The sequence below is a fragment of the Coturnix japonica genome, unplaced genomic scaffold (assembly GCF_054131305.1).
Source record: "Coturnix japonica strain WE unplaced genomic scaffold, WE-NBRP24 Scf040, whole genome shotgun sequence".
Classification (NCBI taxonomy): domain Eukaryota; kingdom Metazoa; phylum Chordata; class Aves; order Galliformes; family Phasianidae; genus Coturnix; species Coturnix japonica.
The window spans coordinates 2244553-2260197 of NW_028188943.1; the positions used below are offsets into that span (position 1 = coordinate 2244553).

Below are 15645 nucleotides of genomic sequence, written 5' to 3' on the forward strand. Positions count from 1 at the left end.
CCTGACAGTGTGAGAATTTGCTCTGGCCCTTTGTGTACCTCCCCGGTGCTCAGCTGTTCCTTCCCTTACTTGGGGATAACGTCATTTATTCAAGGTGATGTCCAAACGAGCTTGTTAACAGTCCTCTGCAGTGCTTTAAGCTGTCATACGTCAGCCAGAATTTATGCATGTTCTATAGCCATTCCTACATGTTGAAAACACTGCACTGTGCTTAAGCTTCAGCATATGTTCCAGTAAGTACAGTTCCATTAATTCTAGGGGAGTGGGTGAATTAAGCATAGATCTGAAGGCTCCCTTTGCTCAGTGCAGAGATGGAAGGACTAATGTAGATTTGACTTGATATTTTCCCTTCTAGGATGGGAAGGAGCTCAGTCAAAGTAAAAAAGTGGGCATTACTTCCCAGGGAAATAAGAGAAGTCTCATTATTCACAGGCGGTGAACTCTCATTTTCTCTCTCAGTCTGCAACCAGGTTGGGTTGCTGTTTCAGTACAGGCTGTTTTATGCAGGAACTCTGCTCCTGAGGTTAATCCAAGTTGTATCCAGGCCCTTCAGAAGGAAAGGGAAATAGCAGCACAGAAATATGGTCTGATTCTGACATAAAGAAGTGCAGACCTGGACAGTTAAAAAGGATTGTGTGATGTTCAAGGGACTTTGAATCAAAGATGTCCCCTAGGTAAGATTTGTGGCTGACATTCCCCATACACTGTGGGCACACAAGCTAAGGAGAGACTAGTGATGAGCATGCAGAGAAGCCAATGATTCAGACAGGTTTGTAGTGACACGACATTGTAGAGTTCTGTCTAGTTCTCCTTGGCATAGTTTGGAAAATAAAGATGAGGTGATTGGTGGTAACCAATATGGCTTCCTCAAATTCAAGCCATGCCTGACAAACTTGGTGGCCTTTCATGATGGAGTAACAGCATCAGTGGATAATGGGAGAGCAACTGACATCATCTACATGGACCTGTGCAGAGCATTTGATCCCATCCTGCATGACATCCTGGTCACCAAACTGGAGAATAATGGTTTTGATGGATGGACCAGTTGCAGGATAGGGAACTGTCTGGATGGTCACACTCAGAGAGCTGCAGTCAATAGCTCAGTGTCCAGGTGGAGGGTGGTGTTGGGAACAGTGTTATTTAACATTTTTGTAGGCAACATGGACAGTGGAATCAAATGAACCCTCAGCAAGTTTGCAGATGACACCAAGCTGAGCGGTGCTGTTGATGTGCTAGAGGGAAGGGATGCTACCCAGAGGGACCTGGACAGGCTGGAGAGGTGGGCCCTTGGCAGCCTCATGAACTTGAGTGTGGCCAAGTACAAGGCCCTGCACCTGGGTCAGGGCAATCCCAAGCACAGGCACAGGCTTAGAGGAGAATGATTTGAGAGAAGCCTTGACCCTGAGGAGAAGAGTTGGTCTGGAGGAGGGTGTCCCTGCCTATAGCAGGGGGACTGGAACTAAATGACCTTAAAGATTCAGTCAGTTCTATTGTTTTTCTACCCTTAAATTTGCTTGAAAGGTTTTAGAATAAATGAGATTCTGGTTTCCATGAAAACTGTTTGCAGGGAGCTCCATTGTAGCTAGTAAGTCTATCTTTAAGTTCAAGGGCAATAATGCATTGACTGTGTTGAAGAGAGAAATGACTCAGGAATGGATGATGGTTTAGAATAAAACATAATCCTACTTATTTTCTATGCAAATATGTGTAAGGAAAAGATGCTGCACTCAGTTCTGGAAATATCCTGACAAATATATCTCTACTGTTTCACAGCTGGAGATATCAAGATTGTTAAAGCACTGGAAGATGTGGAAGTGAATGAATATGGGAGTGAATCTTTTGTCTGAGATTTCACACGATGAGGTTCAGAGCCAGTGGTACAAAGATGACAACAAGCTGAAGGCTGATGACAACATCAGAATGCGGCAAGATGGTAGGGTGTAAGAGGGGGATCTTTCTCCTGAGTGGGGGGTGGGTTGGAGATCAAGCATATAAGACATCTGAAATGAAGTGAAGAGGGTTCAGAAGGGAGTTCCCCTTTTGTTTTGGGACTGAGGTTAGGGTGGAACAAGTGACATGGTGGGATGCTTAGTGTGGGAAGCGTGATGCTATCCCACCATCCCACACTGCCAGGAGCAGGTAGCAAATGAGTGCAGTTATTTCCAAAGTGGGGGTGAACAGGGCAGTCAGTTCACCTCTCCAAAGAGGTTGTGTCTGACAGTGAGTGTGATCCTTCTGTATCAGGTACTTTGAAGGTGACGACAGCCACATTTGGTCAGTCCTTGTAGAAGCCATGTTTAGATTACACTTTGGTGGGGATGTGGACGTGGGGGAATGGGTGGTTTCATTGACATGAGAGAACAGGCAGTGATGCTGTGAAACCAGATGGATGATGCTCAGCCTGGCCATGTGCCTCAGAGCTCTTTGCTCAAGGAAGCAAAGTGTAGTTGTGGGTTTGCTCTCAAGAGCACAGTTTGGTAGGGATGAGTTGGTGGCTGGACTAGATGACCTTAGTGGTCTTTTCCAGCCTTAGTGACTCTGTGGTTCTCTGCTTCAGGAAAGAGCTACTCGCTGACTTACACACGTGTCCAAGTCAAGGATGCAGCAGAAATAAAATCTGTAGCAGAAAAGGCAGAATCTCGTGAATCTTGTGCCCATCTTACAGTTAAAGGTAATTATGCTTCTGATGACGATTTTGATTAAATTATGTTATAAACGAGCTAACATCCTTTGATTTAATGTCAAGGAAGTTAAACACCACCAGGACCTTTCACAGAAATAGAAACTCCTACCTACCTACCTTTCGGCCCACAAAATATCCAGCTTCTCTTTTGGAATTTACTTTTGCTAAGTAAAACAGATTATTTTCTTAGGAGGTTGATTTTCTACGTTTAGACTTCAGATTTGTGTTTGAACGTTGAGGGATAAAAAACATAGCTTGACTTTTTCTTCATTTTCTCTTGCTGTTTGAAAAGAACACAGGGATTTTGTTTTTTTTTTTTAATATATACAATGTTAGGGTATATATATGATGTTAAGTGTGATAAAGAAAAGGGAGACATTTGAGTTAGCACACTACTCAAGAGTTCAGTCCCCAGCTTTGCCACTGTTACAATTATAAGGGCAAGAACTTCCTGGAAAATGAATTTCTCCTAAGTAGAGTCATTACATTTGAGCTACAGAGACCTTTACTAGGTGAAAACTTGTTGTTCAGAGCTAAGTTGCTGTATTTAACCAAAGTAATTATCAATGTCCGTGTTTCATTGAACCTCTTTTCCATTTCGTAATGCGAGGAGTTTGATATTGGGCTGGGAAGGTCATGGTTTGATTTAGATGTTGGACTGGGAATCAGAAGATCTGGGCACTTTTCAGATTGTCAATCTTATTGTCTGACTTCTTAACAACATTCTTTTCTTTCTATTATTTTTTAATGATGTTTCAAGGCATTCTGAGCTGATAGGTATAGTGTTCATGTGCAGTAATGCTGGTGTGAGTAAGTGGGGTGATAATGTAAGGGTTTTTTACATTCCTTCTAAATCTCTGCTTTCTCTTGTTCCATCCTTCTTAAAGAGCAATCCATTAATCTAGTAAAGGAGCTGTGTGATGAGGATGTGACTGAGCCTGAAGAAGCCAAATTTGAATGCGAGATATCCATTCCATCTGTGAAACATCCCAAGTGGTATTCCTACGTGGGGAAGTCTTACAGGCTGGAAGAAACTTGATTATGCAGCAAGAAGGCACCATCCACCAGCTTGCCATAGCGAAAACCACCACTGATATGACAAGCATGATTCAGTTCTCAATTGGCAAATCAAAATCCACAGCCAATCTGCTTGTCAGAGGTAACATATCCTGGCTTGGTTTACATCATGAAGATGAAGAATTAATTAACGTACAGCCTTCCTTCACTGGGGTCTTTGAAATATTTTGTGTGTGTCTGGAGGGTCTGCTCCATTTTCGGTTCAAAGTCGTTGGACACTAAATGAGACAGCTGCATCTCAGTAAAAGATCTGTTTGAATAGCTGTGATGTGCTTACTATTCAGATCTACAGAGCTGAGGTTTTGTCCTTGGCTATACCAAAGAAGTCAAATCAGGTGAAATTAATTGTATTTCTGAACTAGACAAGTTTAAGTTTGGTAGCACCTAAATTTGATGCAGTTCGTCATTGATTTCATCTGAAAGAAACTTGCAGGCTTTTGCTTTATCTGCTGTTGTCCCCAGCATAAGAGTCTCCATTCACATCCTGAAGTATTTGTTATATTTTCAACTCACTCTTATTTGAATAAAAGCCTCTACAATTGGGAGCAATTAAATAAGCACAGAACAAGAGCTGGACCTTGCATTTGGTAGATAATATACAGTATTACTTTATAGAAATGTAGTCAATGCCATTCCCTATAGACAATCGTTTGTTTTATCTTTAGAGTCGTTCAAAGAACCACTGTGAACTTGACATTAATTGGAATGGAATACACGCAAGAGACTTTCCTCTTCTTCCAATTGTCCTCGTCCTTTCTTCTCTTCCACCCCTGCTTTGCAGATTACCATATACAAATCATCAGGCAGTTGGAGGACAAGACAGCTTTGGAACGTCATTCTGTCATCCTGTCCTGTGATTTCAGACCTTCTCCAAAGGTTGTGAAATGGTTCAAAGGCCACACACTCATCAAGCCCTCTGAGAAGTACAAGATCAAGAGGGATAAGCATTCAGCAGAGCTCAAGATTCTGAAGCTGAAGCCCGATGATGCTGGTGTATACAAGTGCAAGGCAGGAATTGCAGAGACTGAGGCCACGCTGACAGCTGAAGATATGAGCAGGGAGGGTGACCTCTTCCATGTCCTATTTCACCTCAGATTTCTCTTCTTGAGGTTGATTTCTGCCGTTCTCTCCTGCTAACTTTATAAATGTATAGTCTTCACTGAGAAGATTACACAAAGATCATCTAGTCCAACCATTCTACCACATCCCAGTATGATTTATAGTAACAGTGGTAACAGTTCACCTTGTTTCCCCACAGCCCGCAATGTAGAAGTAACGAAGCACCTGCAGGATGTGGAAATTGAAGAAGAGAGCTCTGCTGTCTTCTCCTGCGAGCTGTCCCATAATGACGAGGACGTGGAATGGTTCCTGAATGGCAACCTCCTTTACACCAACAATTACAATGACATCAAGAACGTTGGCAATTGCTGCACACTGACAATGAAGCAGGTTAAGCCTGAGGATGCTGGCACAGTGACAGTGAAGTCAGACAAGGTGTCAGAAAGCGCACCTGAAGGTGATAGGTGGGTCTGATCACACCCCTCCTGGATGTAAGAGATGCTAAGGAGCTCCAGTTCATTCTATTGTGCAGCAATCCTGCTTCTAAAGCTGACCTCTCTGGGGTGACAAGTTGTTATGGTTTTGCAATTTGGTTGGTGTTGGTATTCCACATCAGAACACCATGCTAATAATGGGAGTAAAGGGGACAAGTTTTTTTTCTATGAACTGCCTTAATGAGCATGTGGGGAGGGGCACCGGAAGGGAAGTGAGGAAGGGGACGGCGTTGCTGGACCGGCTCCCTGCGAGGAGACAACGTGGTCAGACCCTCCTGCCTTCCACAGCTCCATCGGTGAGATTTGGGACTTGGTATTCTCTTTGTTGAAACTCTCTTGTTGTTGTTTAGTGTTATTAGGTTATTAAACTGCCATTCGTTCTCAGATCACCTTTTTTTCTCCCTCATTTTTTGTTAGACCTAATTGCAATCTCCCTTCCCTTCCCCGTCTCCCTAAACGCACGTGGCCGGGCCGCGCCGGGCCGCGCCGCATTGCCGTACCGTGCCGTGAGAGAAAAAGGGGGGGGGGCTTTTGTTCCTGCTGCCCCGGGTTTTGTGCCCCTGTCCCGGAGTGAGCTCTAGAGAGAACTCCGTGACATTTTTGGTGGAGAATGCGGGCAGAGCTCAGGGCAATGTTTTGGGCAGTAATTAGGTGGTTTTTTTCAGCAGCCCTGTATGTAGGACTGATAGTCCCTAGGTTCCTGTGGTCCTGGCTTAAGGACTTCCTGATGTTGGGGGTAGGGGTAGATTTATTAAGCCGATGGCTGGCAGGGTTAGAGATATCTGCCTGGCTCCTTTCCAGACTAACGAACATCACAGGCACCGTGCTTGAACTGGCTCACGAATGCTCTGAATTCCTTAAGTATGACTGGGGTGTCAATTGGAATACTGTGTTGTTAGTCTCTCTAATTGTAGTAGTTTACTATAAATTGCAGAGAGACTTGCAAAGAATAGTGCAGAGAGACTCAGGAAAAGGGCCAGAAGCATCGGGACCCCCAGTATCAGGTAATCTCACCCCTGAACAGCAGAGGGACCTTGGGAAATTAATAGAACCCCTGAGTGAGTGTGGGAGATCAGGGGGATCTCAGATCGAATGGCTTATGAAAAAGATAGAGAGTCTCGAGAATGAGATCCAAGTCCTAAGGGGAAGGCAACAAGTTAATCCCAGCCGACCACAGGAAGCACCAGCATCAGTGTCAGTTGCCCCAGTGGAAGGCCAGAGATGGGAACGTGTGTCCTCACGTCTGGAACGGATGGAGGAAGTAGAGGAAGATCCGGGCGAGGGACCCTCCCCAAAACCACCAAGGAAGGCAACTCAGAAGACTAACAGACATGGAGAAGATAGTGACGATGAAGGCCAGAGATGGGAACGTGTGCCCACACGTCTGGAACGGATGGAGGAAGTAGAGGAAGATCCTGGTGAGGGACCCTCCCCAAAACCACCGAGAAAGGCAACCCAGAAGACTAACAGACGCGGAGAAGATAGTGATGATGAGGGAAAAGTCACTGCTTCCTCTACTCGTAAACCTCTGAAAATTACTGAAATCCAAAGTGCGAGAAAGGAGTTTGCCCGACTCCCAGGTGAACGCCTTGTCACTTGGCTGCTCCGGTGTTGGGACAATGGGGCCTCCTGCATGTCCCTAAGCTGCGATGAGGCTCGTCAATTAGGAAACATTGCTCGAGACTCATCTATTGATAGAGGGATCAGCAGATGTCTCGATGGAGTCGCCAATCTCTGGGAGAGGATTCTATCAGCTGTAAAGGCAACCGGTCTTCTCAAAAATGATTTGGAGCCTGTACTGGAAAAATGGAGTACAGCTGAGGAAGGTATCCAGTACCTGAGAGAAATGGCTGTGGCAGAAATGCTGTTCGATCCCATGTTTGTCCCTGGGGACCCAGAGGATTACCATGACCCAGAAAAGGTGAGCGGTACTCCGGAAATATGCAAGAAACTCATACGGTCAGCACCAGGGAAGTATTCCAGTGTACTATTAACGAACTCTAACAGGTATGATGAGCTGGATAGGAGACCTGAAATTTTTGAGCTCATCCTTTCACTGCAAAATATCGAATACTCACTACTGCCACACCGTACCACCATCGCAGCCATCTGTAAAATGGTGGATAGAATGGACCAAATGGAGAGAAGACAGGACAACATGCAGAAGAGCTGGTCTGCGGCAAGGAACCACAGTGAACCTGTGGCAGTCTCAGCTGTCAGACGCAAACGCACACCTGCCCAAGTGAAGGACCGCAGTGAGCCTATGTCACGTGGTGCCATGTGGAACTACCTGCGTGACCATGGAGAGGATATGAAGAAGTGGCATGACGAACCCAATTTTGTACTGCGAGCACGGGTAAGAAAATTACAAAAGAGGTCAGCCACTACTGAGGTTGCCTCTACCGCCTCAGACAACCAATAGAGGGGCCCTGCCCTCAGCCAGGGGGGGGAAAGGGATAATAGAGTGTATTGGACTGTGTGGATTCGGTGGCCTGGCACATCCGAACCACAAAAATATAAAGCACTGGTGGATACTGGTGCCCAGTGCACTCTGATACCCTCAGGCTTCGAAGGGACAGAACGGATACATATACATGGGGTGACTGGGGGTTCGCAGGAACTGTCTGTATTGGAGGCCGAGATAAGCCTCACTGGTAGAGACTGGCAGAAACATCGTATAGTGACTGGCCAGGGGGCTCCTTGCATACTTGGAGGGGTGTTCAGTACACTTGGAATCGTTTGCCCCAGGGGTGGAAACACAGCCCGACCATCTGCCATGGGCTGATCCAAGCCACGCTGGAACAGGGCGGTGCTCCAGAGCACCTGCAGTATATAGATGATATCGTTGTGTGGGGTGATACAGCAACGGAGGTTTTTAAAAAAGGAGAACGGATAATCCAGATCCTCCTGTCTGCTGGTTTCGCTATTAAGCGAGACAAAGTGAAGGGCCCTGCCCAAGAAATCCAGTTTCTAGGGGTGAAATGGCAAGATGGGCGTCGCCATAGAGTGGATCTATCACATCCCCTATCACGCACCAGCCGCTGGTAAGATCGAGCGCCACAACGGTTTGCTGAAAACCACGCTGAAAGCGATGGGTGGTGGAACATTTAAGAACTGGGAGAAACATCTAGCAGAAGCCACCTGGTTGGTAAACACCCGAGGATCAGCCAACCGAGACGGCCCTACACAGTCCAACTCCCTGCGTACCGTAGAGGGAGACAAGGTTCCTGTGGTGCATGTAAAGAATATGCTGGGAAAAGCAGTTTGGGTCCTTCCAGCCTCTGGAAAGGGGAGGCCCCTCCGTGGAACTGTCTTTGCACAGGGACCTGGGTGCACCTGGTGGGTGATGCAGAAGGATGGGGATGTTCAGTGTGTGCCACAGGGAAACTTGATGCTGGGGGAGTGCAGCCTGTGATTCCATGTGTGTATATATATATATATCTGTATGTACATATGTAATGCATGTTAACTACTGTTTATATGTTGATAAAAGTTAGGCATGATGTGATGATGTGTAATAAGGGGTGGAATGTTATGGTTTTGCAATTTGGTTGGTGTTGGTATTCCACATCAGAACACCATGCTAATAATGGGAGTAAAGGGGACAAGTTTTTTTTCTATGAACTGCCTTAATGAGCATGTGGGGAGGGGCACCGGAAGGGAAGTGAGGAAGGGGACGGCGTTGCTGGACCGGCTCCCTGCGAGGAGACAACGTGGTCAGACCCTCCTGCCTTCCACAGCTCCATCGGTGAGATTTGGGACTTGGTATTCTCTTTGTTGAAACTCTCTTGTTGTTGTTTAGTGTTATTAGGTTATTAAACTGCCATTCGTTCTCAGATCACCTTTTTTTCTCCCTCATTTTTTGTTAGACCTAATTGCAATCTCCCTTCCCTTCCCCGTCTCCCTAAACGCACGTGGCCGGGCCGCGCTGGGCCGCGCCGCATTGCCGTACCGTGCCGTGAGAGAAAAAGGGGGGGGGGCTTTTGTTCCTGCTGCCCCGGGTTTTGTGCCCCTGTCCCGGAGTGAGCTCTAGAGAGAACTCCGTGACACAAGTCATCAGAGACTTTCTTCCAGTGGAAGGTTCCATTGCAGCAAATATCAACGAAGGAGGATGGTTTTGGTGTCCTGCCAAAGCATTCCATTGCTTTTTATCATCATTTTATTTACCACAAGGAGAGTTACAGGAGCAATTTCTTTTACTGCTTCAGTAACATGCAGTGTCAATGCTGTTGTCTCCAAGGATTTATGACTGCAGGGAGAGATCATTCAGTGTGTGTTTTGCCTCTGGGATGACTAATGACCAGGCTGTGAGCAACCTGATCTAGCTGTGAATGTCCCTGTTTATTGCAGGGGAGCTGGGCTAGATGGCCTTTAAGGGTCTCTTCCAATTCTAAGGGTACTGTGATTCTAATCTGCTCTCCCCAGCAATTAAGCTCTTTTACTCTGTGCGCTCAGAGTTTGAAGGATTTCCTCTTTCTCCTTTCTTTTGCATTTGGTGGAAGTTTTTTCCCCAGTATAAACATCTGATGTGTGAAATAGAAGATAGATAAGAGGAGTCAATAAAACAGGAAAATCAAAAGTATTCAGCAGCTTATCCTCTTAATCCTGTGGCCTGCTGTATGAGCTCTGCTCCATGTGAGGGCAATGCCAGCTCTCCAGCTTTAGAAGAGCTGCATCCCAATTACTTCATATGATATCAGTCCCACCCAAGGCAATGCAGGCTGTCCCTCCTGTTCCCTGTATTCTCCTACTGATTAGTTCAGAATTCCATAAAGTGCATTCAGTCAACACACATGAAACCGCTTTAGGTTTTATATTGGTGTCGTCAGTGCTGGTAAAGATTTATTTATCCCTCTTTAAAAATCTGAAAGCAACTGGAAATGTCTGATCTTCTGTATCACGTTGTTCTGTTTTGCCTTTTTAATTGCAGAGAAGCCTGCTGTCTTCGTGAAGTCCTTGGATGATGTTTTTGGTGAGGAGCAGGGTGTGATTAAATTGGAATGCGAAGTCTCTAAAGAGAAGGTCAAACCAGTGTGGAAGAAGGACGGTGTTCTGCTCACTTCTGGCAACAAGTATGAGCTGGTACAGTCTGGCAAGACCCTATGTCTCCTTATCCATGACCTCGAGAAGTCAGATGCAGGTTTCTATACCTGTGATATTGGCACTGATGTTGCCAAGTCAAAGGTCGGCATTCAGGGTAAGTACTGTGGAAAGTAAAGGAGTGCTGAAAGCCCATTCAGTGTGGTCACTATGTCTTACACCTATTCCCCCACGAGCCTTAATAGTTTCTACAATAGAAGTGTATTTATTACTGCAATTTAGCACAGTGATGTCTGGAAAATTCCCATTGCTTTTGATGTAAATGTATCTCATTTTGCCATGAAAATCACCAAACACATCAAGAATGTCCTGGAAATATTTCCTTTCTAAACATACCAAAAATGGAGAAATGGTTTGAACACCAATAGGGGTAGGATGTTAACAGATGAGCTAATAGAAACAGTTGATTTCTTGTCATAGGCAAAACCCTTTTTCTCACGCAGCATCCTAGAGTTGTCCTCTCTGTTAGGTTGTTCCCTCTGTAGCTCATTGAATCTTCATTCTGCTCCATGGACTGAGCTGCTCGCCTTGTAGTTCTTCCAGAGCAAAGCCAAGAGATTCACGTCTCTTTTTTTTTATAGCTTTCTGGTAATTCTGAGTGGAGAATGTCTTAGAGAATACATCAGTAAGGAATGCAGCCATGTTCTGCAAATCCTGAGTTAAAACACCAGTACTGCTACTCATGTCAGTCACAAATGCCTTTTCTCCATATAAACCTCATACTAACCTATCTCTTACCTTCCAGAGCTGAATAGTGGCATTACCAAACGGCTGAAAAACACTGAAATCCAGGAGGGAGAAGATTGTACTTTTGAATGCATTCTGTCCCATGAAAGCATTGATGAGTTCAAGTGGACACTGACTGGAAGCAGAGTGGAAAGTGGTGGGCGATTTAAAGCTTCTAACATGGGTCGGAAATATACTCTCATTATCAAAAGTGTGACTCCTACTGACACTGAGGAAGTCGTTTTTACTGCCCGTGGTCTAACCTCCAAAGCCTCTCTGTCTGTGAAAGGTAATGAGATGGGAGAGATTCTGGGGCCTGATTCCTTCAACTGTCTTCTGATAAGATTGTCGTGAGAGCTAACTCATAATATGGTTAAAGTGAATAGCAACCTTCTACTTGAACCTCGAAGCACTGAGAATTTCTCTTAAAAATAAGTAAAAGGACAAAACATTTTACACAAATGTGAGAACTACCCAAAGCACTGGGGTAGTGTTGGAAATGGGCATCTCACTACAGCTTGTTCCATTACCAGTAAATCAGGAATGCTCTGTTGAGGGAACTGTGGGAGCAAATATCCTCTAAGTATAAGCTGAAGGGATGGCCTTCACATCATCTAGCTGTACAACAAATTCCTATCTAGAGCATGTGCATCTGAGAGCATCATCCGAGACTCCCAGTGTGATGAGTGGAGAGAAGAAAGAGGCAGTTTTCAGACATGGTTCATCATCCTCAATTGGGTAGATTTAAGAGAGAATAAATGCTGCCTGGAATTCTATTGTCTGTACTTTGCAGATTACTGCTGGCTGTAGGATGGCGTCTGTTGCAAGTGCCTCTCTAACTTATCTCCAGCATGTAGATGCATGTATTTTGAGAGAGGCATCCTACCCTAAGTGTATGTTACTCAAAAAGCAATGTTTTCTTCCAGGAAAACCTACTGAGGTTACAAAACAGCTGGAGGATAAGACAGCAGCAGCAGGGCAGGACATCAGCCTGAGCTGTGAGCTGTCAAAACCGGATTTGAACATCAGGTGGTACAAGGATGGCAAAGCAATCAGAAAAAGCCAGAAGTACGACTTGCAGCAGGAGGGATCTGGGGCCATTCTGATCATCCATGACTCTACTGCCAAGGACAGTGGGGAGTACCCCTGTGAGACAGAGGACTCCATAACAAAAGCCAGGGTCACTGTGCAAGGTGAGTTGAAAAGCACACTGGGGATGGCATGTAGAGAAGTCGAGGTAAATATCTGCAGCCTGTGGGTGATGTTTTTCTCTTCTGTTTCCTTGAGCAGGATCAATTCTTAGTTTTCAGAAAATATAATGGATTAAAATCTTTTCCTTAAAATAATCTGGAAACTGAATGATTCTCCAGTGTGATGTGGATCTGGGCAGCCTGGTCTGGTGGTTGGTGACCCCTTGGAGGGGGTTTAAAACTAAATGCTCTTTGAGGTCCTTTTCTACTCAGGCCACTCTATGATTCTGTGATCATTCTATGATTCTATGATCTTGGGTGTTAGTGAGCCAAGAAAAGATGGCAATCTGAATTAGTCTATATTGAATATGTGTAATCAAAACTATATGCAGTTTATCAGATGAGATCCTACCAGCGCATATATAATGGTATTGAACTTTCCAGATATCTACTGGAATTATCAAACCTATGTAAATGGGTGGACTCTGTGGTCTTCTTCGACTCTTTGCATCTCTATGTGATATTCTGAAATGAGGGCAAAGGAGATTCAGGACACCTCTGTATGCTTGGGACTTGTTGTGGTAACAAATCCCTTTGTCCTACACCCTCATCCTTTTTTTTTTCCTTCCAGAAAAACCTAATTACTTTATCAAGGAACTTTCAGATGTGAAAATTGAAGAAAGTGGAAGTGCACTTTTTACATGTCAGAGCGAGAAAGCCGCGTCCTTCGTCATATGGAGGAAAGGCATTGCTGAGCTCAGGGCTGGCAGGAAATACAAGAGGGCACAGAGAGGACGAGACCTGCAGCTGTGCATAAAAAATCTGGAGAAAAGTGACAGTGACGTGTACACCTGTGACATTGGTGATGCCCAGTCCAGAGCCAAGCTGGTTGTACAAGGTATGTGTGAGAGCCATATGACTGCGCATCCTGTTTCTCCACTACCAAGCCATTATCCTGGTAGAATTTGTACATTTATGGCAGGTCTTTGGGGCTGCAGCTGTCTGGCCTGAATAGCGGTTCACAAGCCATGCACAGAGCGAGCTGCACAGAAAGGGAAAGAACTACCGACTAGAGCAGTGCCATTGAGAACTTTATGTATCATTTAAAAACCAAAAATGCTGATGTACGGTGAGGCTGGTGACCCAGAAATCAGTGTGAACTTTCTATCTCTGACCTTTCTGAGTTACAAATAGTCCTCCAGAGTTCTAGGCAAAAATTCCCTTATGCTGCATTCTGGGTAGTTGTCACGGTTTAAACAAAAATCTACCTGTGTCCGTGACAGGGGGGCCACAGGCAAGCGAGGTGCTAGAAGGAGCTGAACCTCTGTCCCAACTACTTCAGAAGCAGCCCAAACCCCCTCGTACATGGCTAAGATCTCCTTCTCAGTTGGAGTGTAGCACTCCTCAGACCCTTTATATGCTCGACTCCAAAATCCCAGGGGTCGGCCTTGGGTTTCTCCTAAAGCTCTTTGCCACAAACTCCAAGTGGGACCTTTCTCTCCAGCAGCAGTGTAGAGGATGTTCTTTACATCCTGTCCTGTCCGTACTGGCCCCAAGGCCACGGCACGGGCTATCTCTTGTTTTCTCTGCTCAAAAGCCTGCTGCTGCTCAGGACCCCATGAGAAATTATTCTTCTTCCGTGTTACCTGATAGAGGGGGCTCACTATGTGGCTGTAGTTTGGGACATGCATTCTCCAAAAGCCCACTACTCCCAGAAAAGACTGGGTCTCTGTCTTGTTGGTGGGAGGAGACATAGCAGTGATTTTTTCAATCACATCTGCTGGGATGTGTCGATGCCCATCTTGCCATTTTACACCTAAGAACTGGATTTCCTGGGCAGACCCCTTCACCTTGCTGCGCTTAATGGCAAAACCAGCTTGCAAAAGAATTTGGATTATCTGTTTTCTTTTCTTGAAAATCTCTGCTGCTGTATGGCCCCACACGACAATATCATCAATATACTGCAAGTGTTCGGGAGCAGTAAAATTATTCATGCTTTATATGACGTTATGATGTGGAATACTGATAGCAAAATTACAAAATTATTAAACCATGACACCCTGGTATTTTTCTTTTTTTTTTCTTAAATATTTTCCTTTTTTTTTTCTTAAATATTTTCCTTTTTACTATTTAAATGTTATGGGCACATCTTATAGAAACACAAGGCTGTTTACAAAGAAGTGCATGCTGTGTTGCTGTATGATGAGCAAGATACATCTATTCTTCATCTAGCAGGAATAGTTGCTGAGCCTTAAGAACAGTTTCAGAAAGCTTTGGGAATTTGGGCGTTTTCCTTGTTTCTGCAACGCAAAATGAAAATTTACGCTGTATACAAAGAAAAGGGGAGTCCGAACTTGTACGTTAAATTTGAAGGAGATCAATCTGGGGTAATATTTAAAAAAAAAAAAAAAAAAAAAAAGGGAGCGTGGTCATCAAATACTATAAAATATATTAGCTGTTACTAGAATGCCACTTATCTTCCCCCCATAGGAATCACTGTTGTGTTGTATGTGAATTTGTGAGGTGGGTTTTGAAGCTGAAATTAAAAACTTCTTGTATGGCTGTGTTCATAGTGGCTATCCAGACTATGTGTAGAAATAACAGCTATTATGTAGTCAGCTATTCACCAGTTTTAACTGATTATAAATTACGTTTCAGGGTGGAGAACATAGCATAGTGCCTGACACCTGTGTTGATCCTGAGGGCATTCTTGATTCTGTGCATTATGATGTCATGGATATTAAAGAGCAAGCTGAGGCAGCACATAGTTCCATTGTATCCCTGGGGGACCCGAAGGAAGATACTGGCTGGTTTGAAAAGCAGCTGGAGAAAACTAACTTTGAACTGATGGAGACCAAAGAAGAGCTACCAGAGAAAAACACCAAACTACTTAAAACTGAAGAAGAGCTGATGCAGAAGAACAAAGGTGAGTTATGCGATGAGAAAGGCAGAAGACAGAAATAGTTCATTAATCTAAAAGAGAAGTAACCAGTCTGAGTAGGAATTAGAGGAGATGTTCTACCTTTGGAACCATAGCCTGTAGATAAGTGATAGTTTGTTCCTTGTGTATATTCAGGTTCAGCAATTCCATGGTTTTTGGTTATTTCTTTTCTTTTTCCCCCCCTCTCCTTTAAACTGCAACTAGCAGCTTTACGCTTTCGTAAGTATGGGGTTAAATGTCTATATCTTGATTTTTACTTTTATATTGTAATCTCTACTCTTCTTTATGTCTTGTTGATGCAATGTTTTCGTTCCAAGAAATTTAGAAAACTTTTGAATCACTCCCAATAAGTGAAGACCACATGCAAATTAATTA

General features: G+C 44.5%; 2 protein-coding genes across 2 annotated transcripts; both read left to right on the forward strand.

Annotated features, from left to right (window-relative positions):
- The first annotated feature begins 3640 nt into the window (after positions 1 to 3640).
- LOC146752968 (obscurin-like) lies at positions 3641 to 11674 on the forward strand. Its single transcript, XM_085531048.1, has 3 exons — positions 3641 to 3689; positions 10244 to 10510; positions 11159 to 11674. The coding sequence occupies exons 1-3, from the start codon at positions 3641 to 3643 to the stop codon at positions 11491 to 11493; spliced, it is 651 nt and encodes a 216-aa protein (XP_085387174.1). The 3' UTR covers positions 11494 to 11674.
- Positions 11675 to 12869: 1195 nt separating this feature from the next.
- LOC146752969 (kinesin-like protein KIF20B) lies at positions 12870 to 15293 on the forward strand. The gene is made up of 2 exons (XM_085531049.1): positions 12870 to 13227; positions 14988 to 15293. The coding sequence occupies exons 1-2, from the start codon at positions 13195 to 13197 to the stop codon at positions 15291 to 15293; spliced, it is 339 nt and encodes a 112-aa protein (XP_085387175.1). The 5' UTR covers positions 12870 to 13194.
- Positions 15294 to 15645: the final 352 nt, after the last annotated feature.

Coding starts and splice junctions, on each gene's coding strand:
- LOC146752968 (XM_085531048.1), top strand. CDS start 3,641: ATGCGAGATATCCATTCCATCTGTGAAACATCCCAAGTGGTATTCCTA. Junction 3,690..10,243: donor ATCCCAAGTGGTATTCCTAC/GTGGGGAAGTCT, acceptor TTTTAATTGCAG/AGAAGCCTGCTGTCTTCGTG. Junction 10,511..11,158: donor GTCAAAGGTCGGCATTCAGG/GTAAGTACTGTG, acceptor CTTACCTTCCAG/AGCTGAATAGTGGCATTACC.
- LOC146752969 (XM_085531049.1), top strand. CDS start 13,195: ATGCCCAGTCCAGAGCCAAGCTGGTTGTACAAG. Junction 13,228..14,987: donor AGCCAAGCTGGTTGTACAAG/GTATGTGTGAGA, acceptor ATTACGTTTCAG/GGTGGAGAACATAGCATAGT.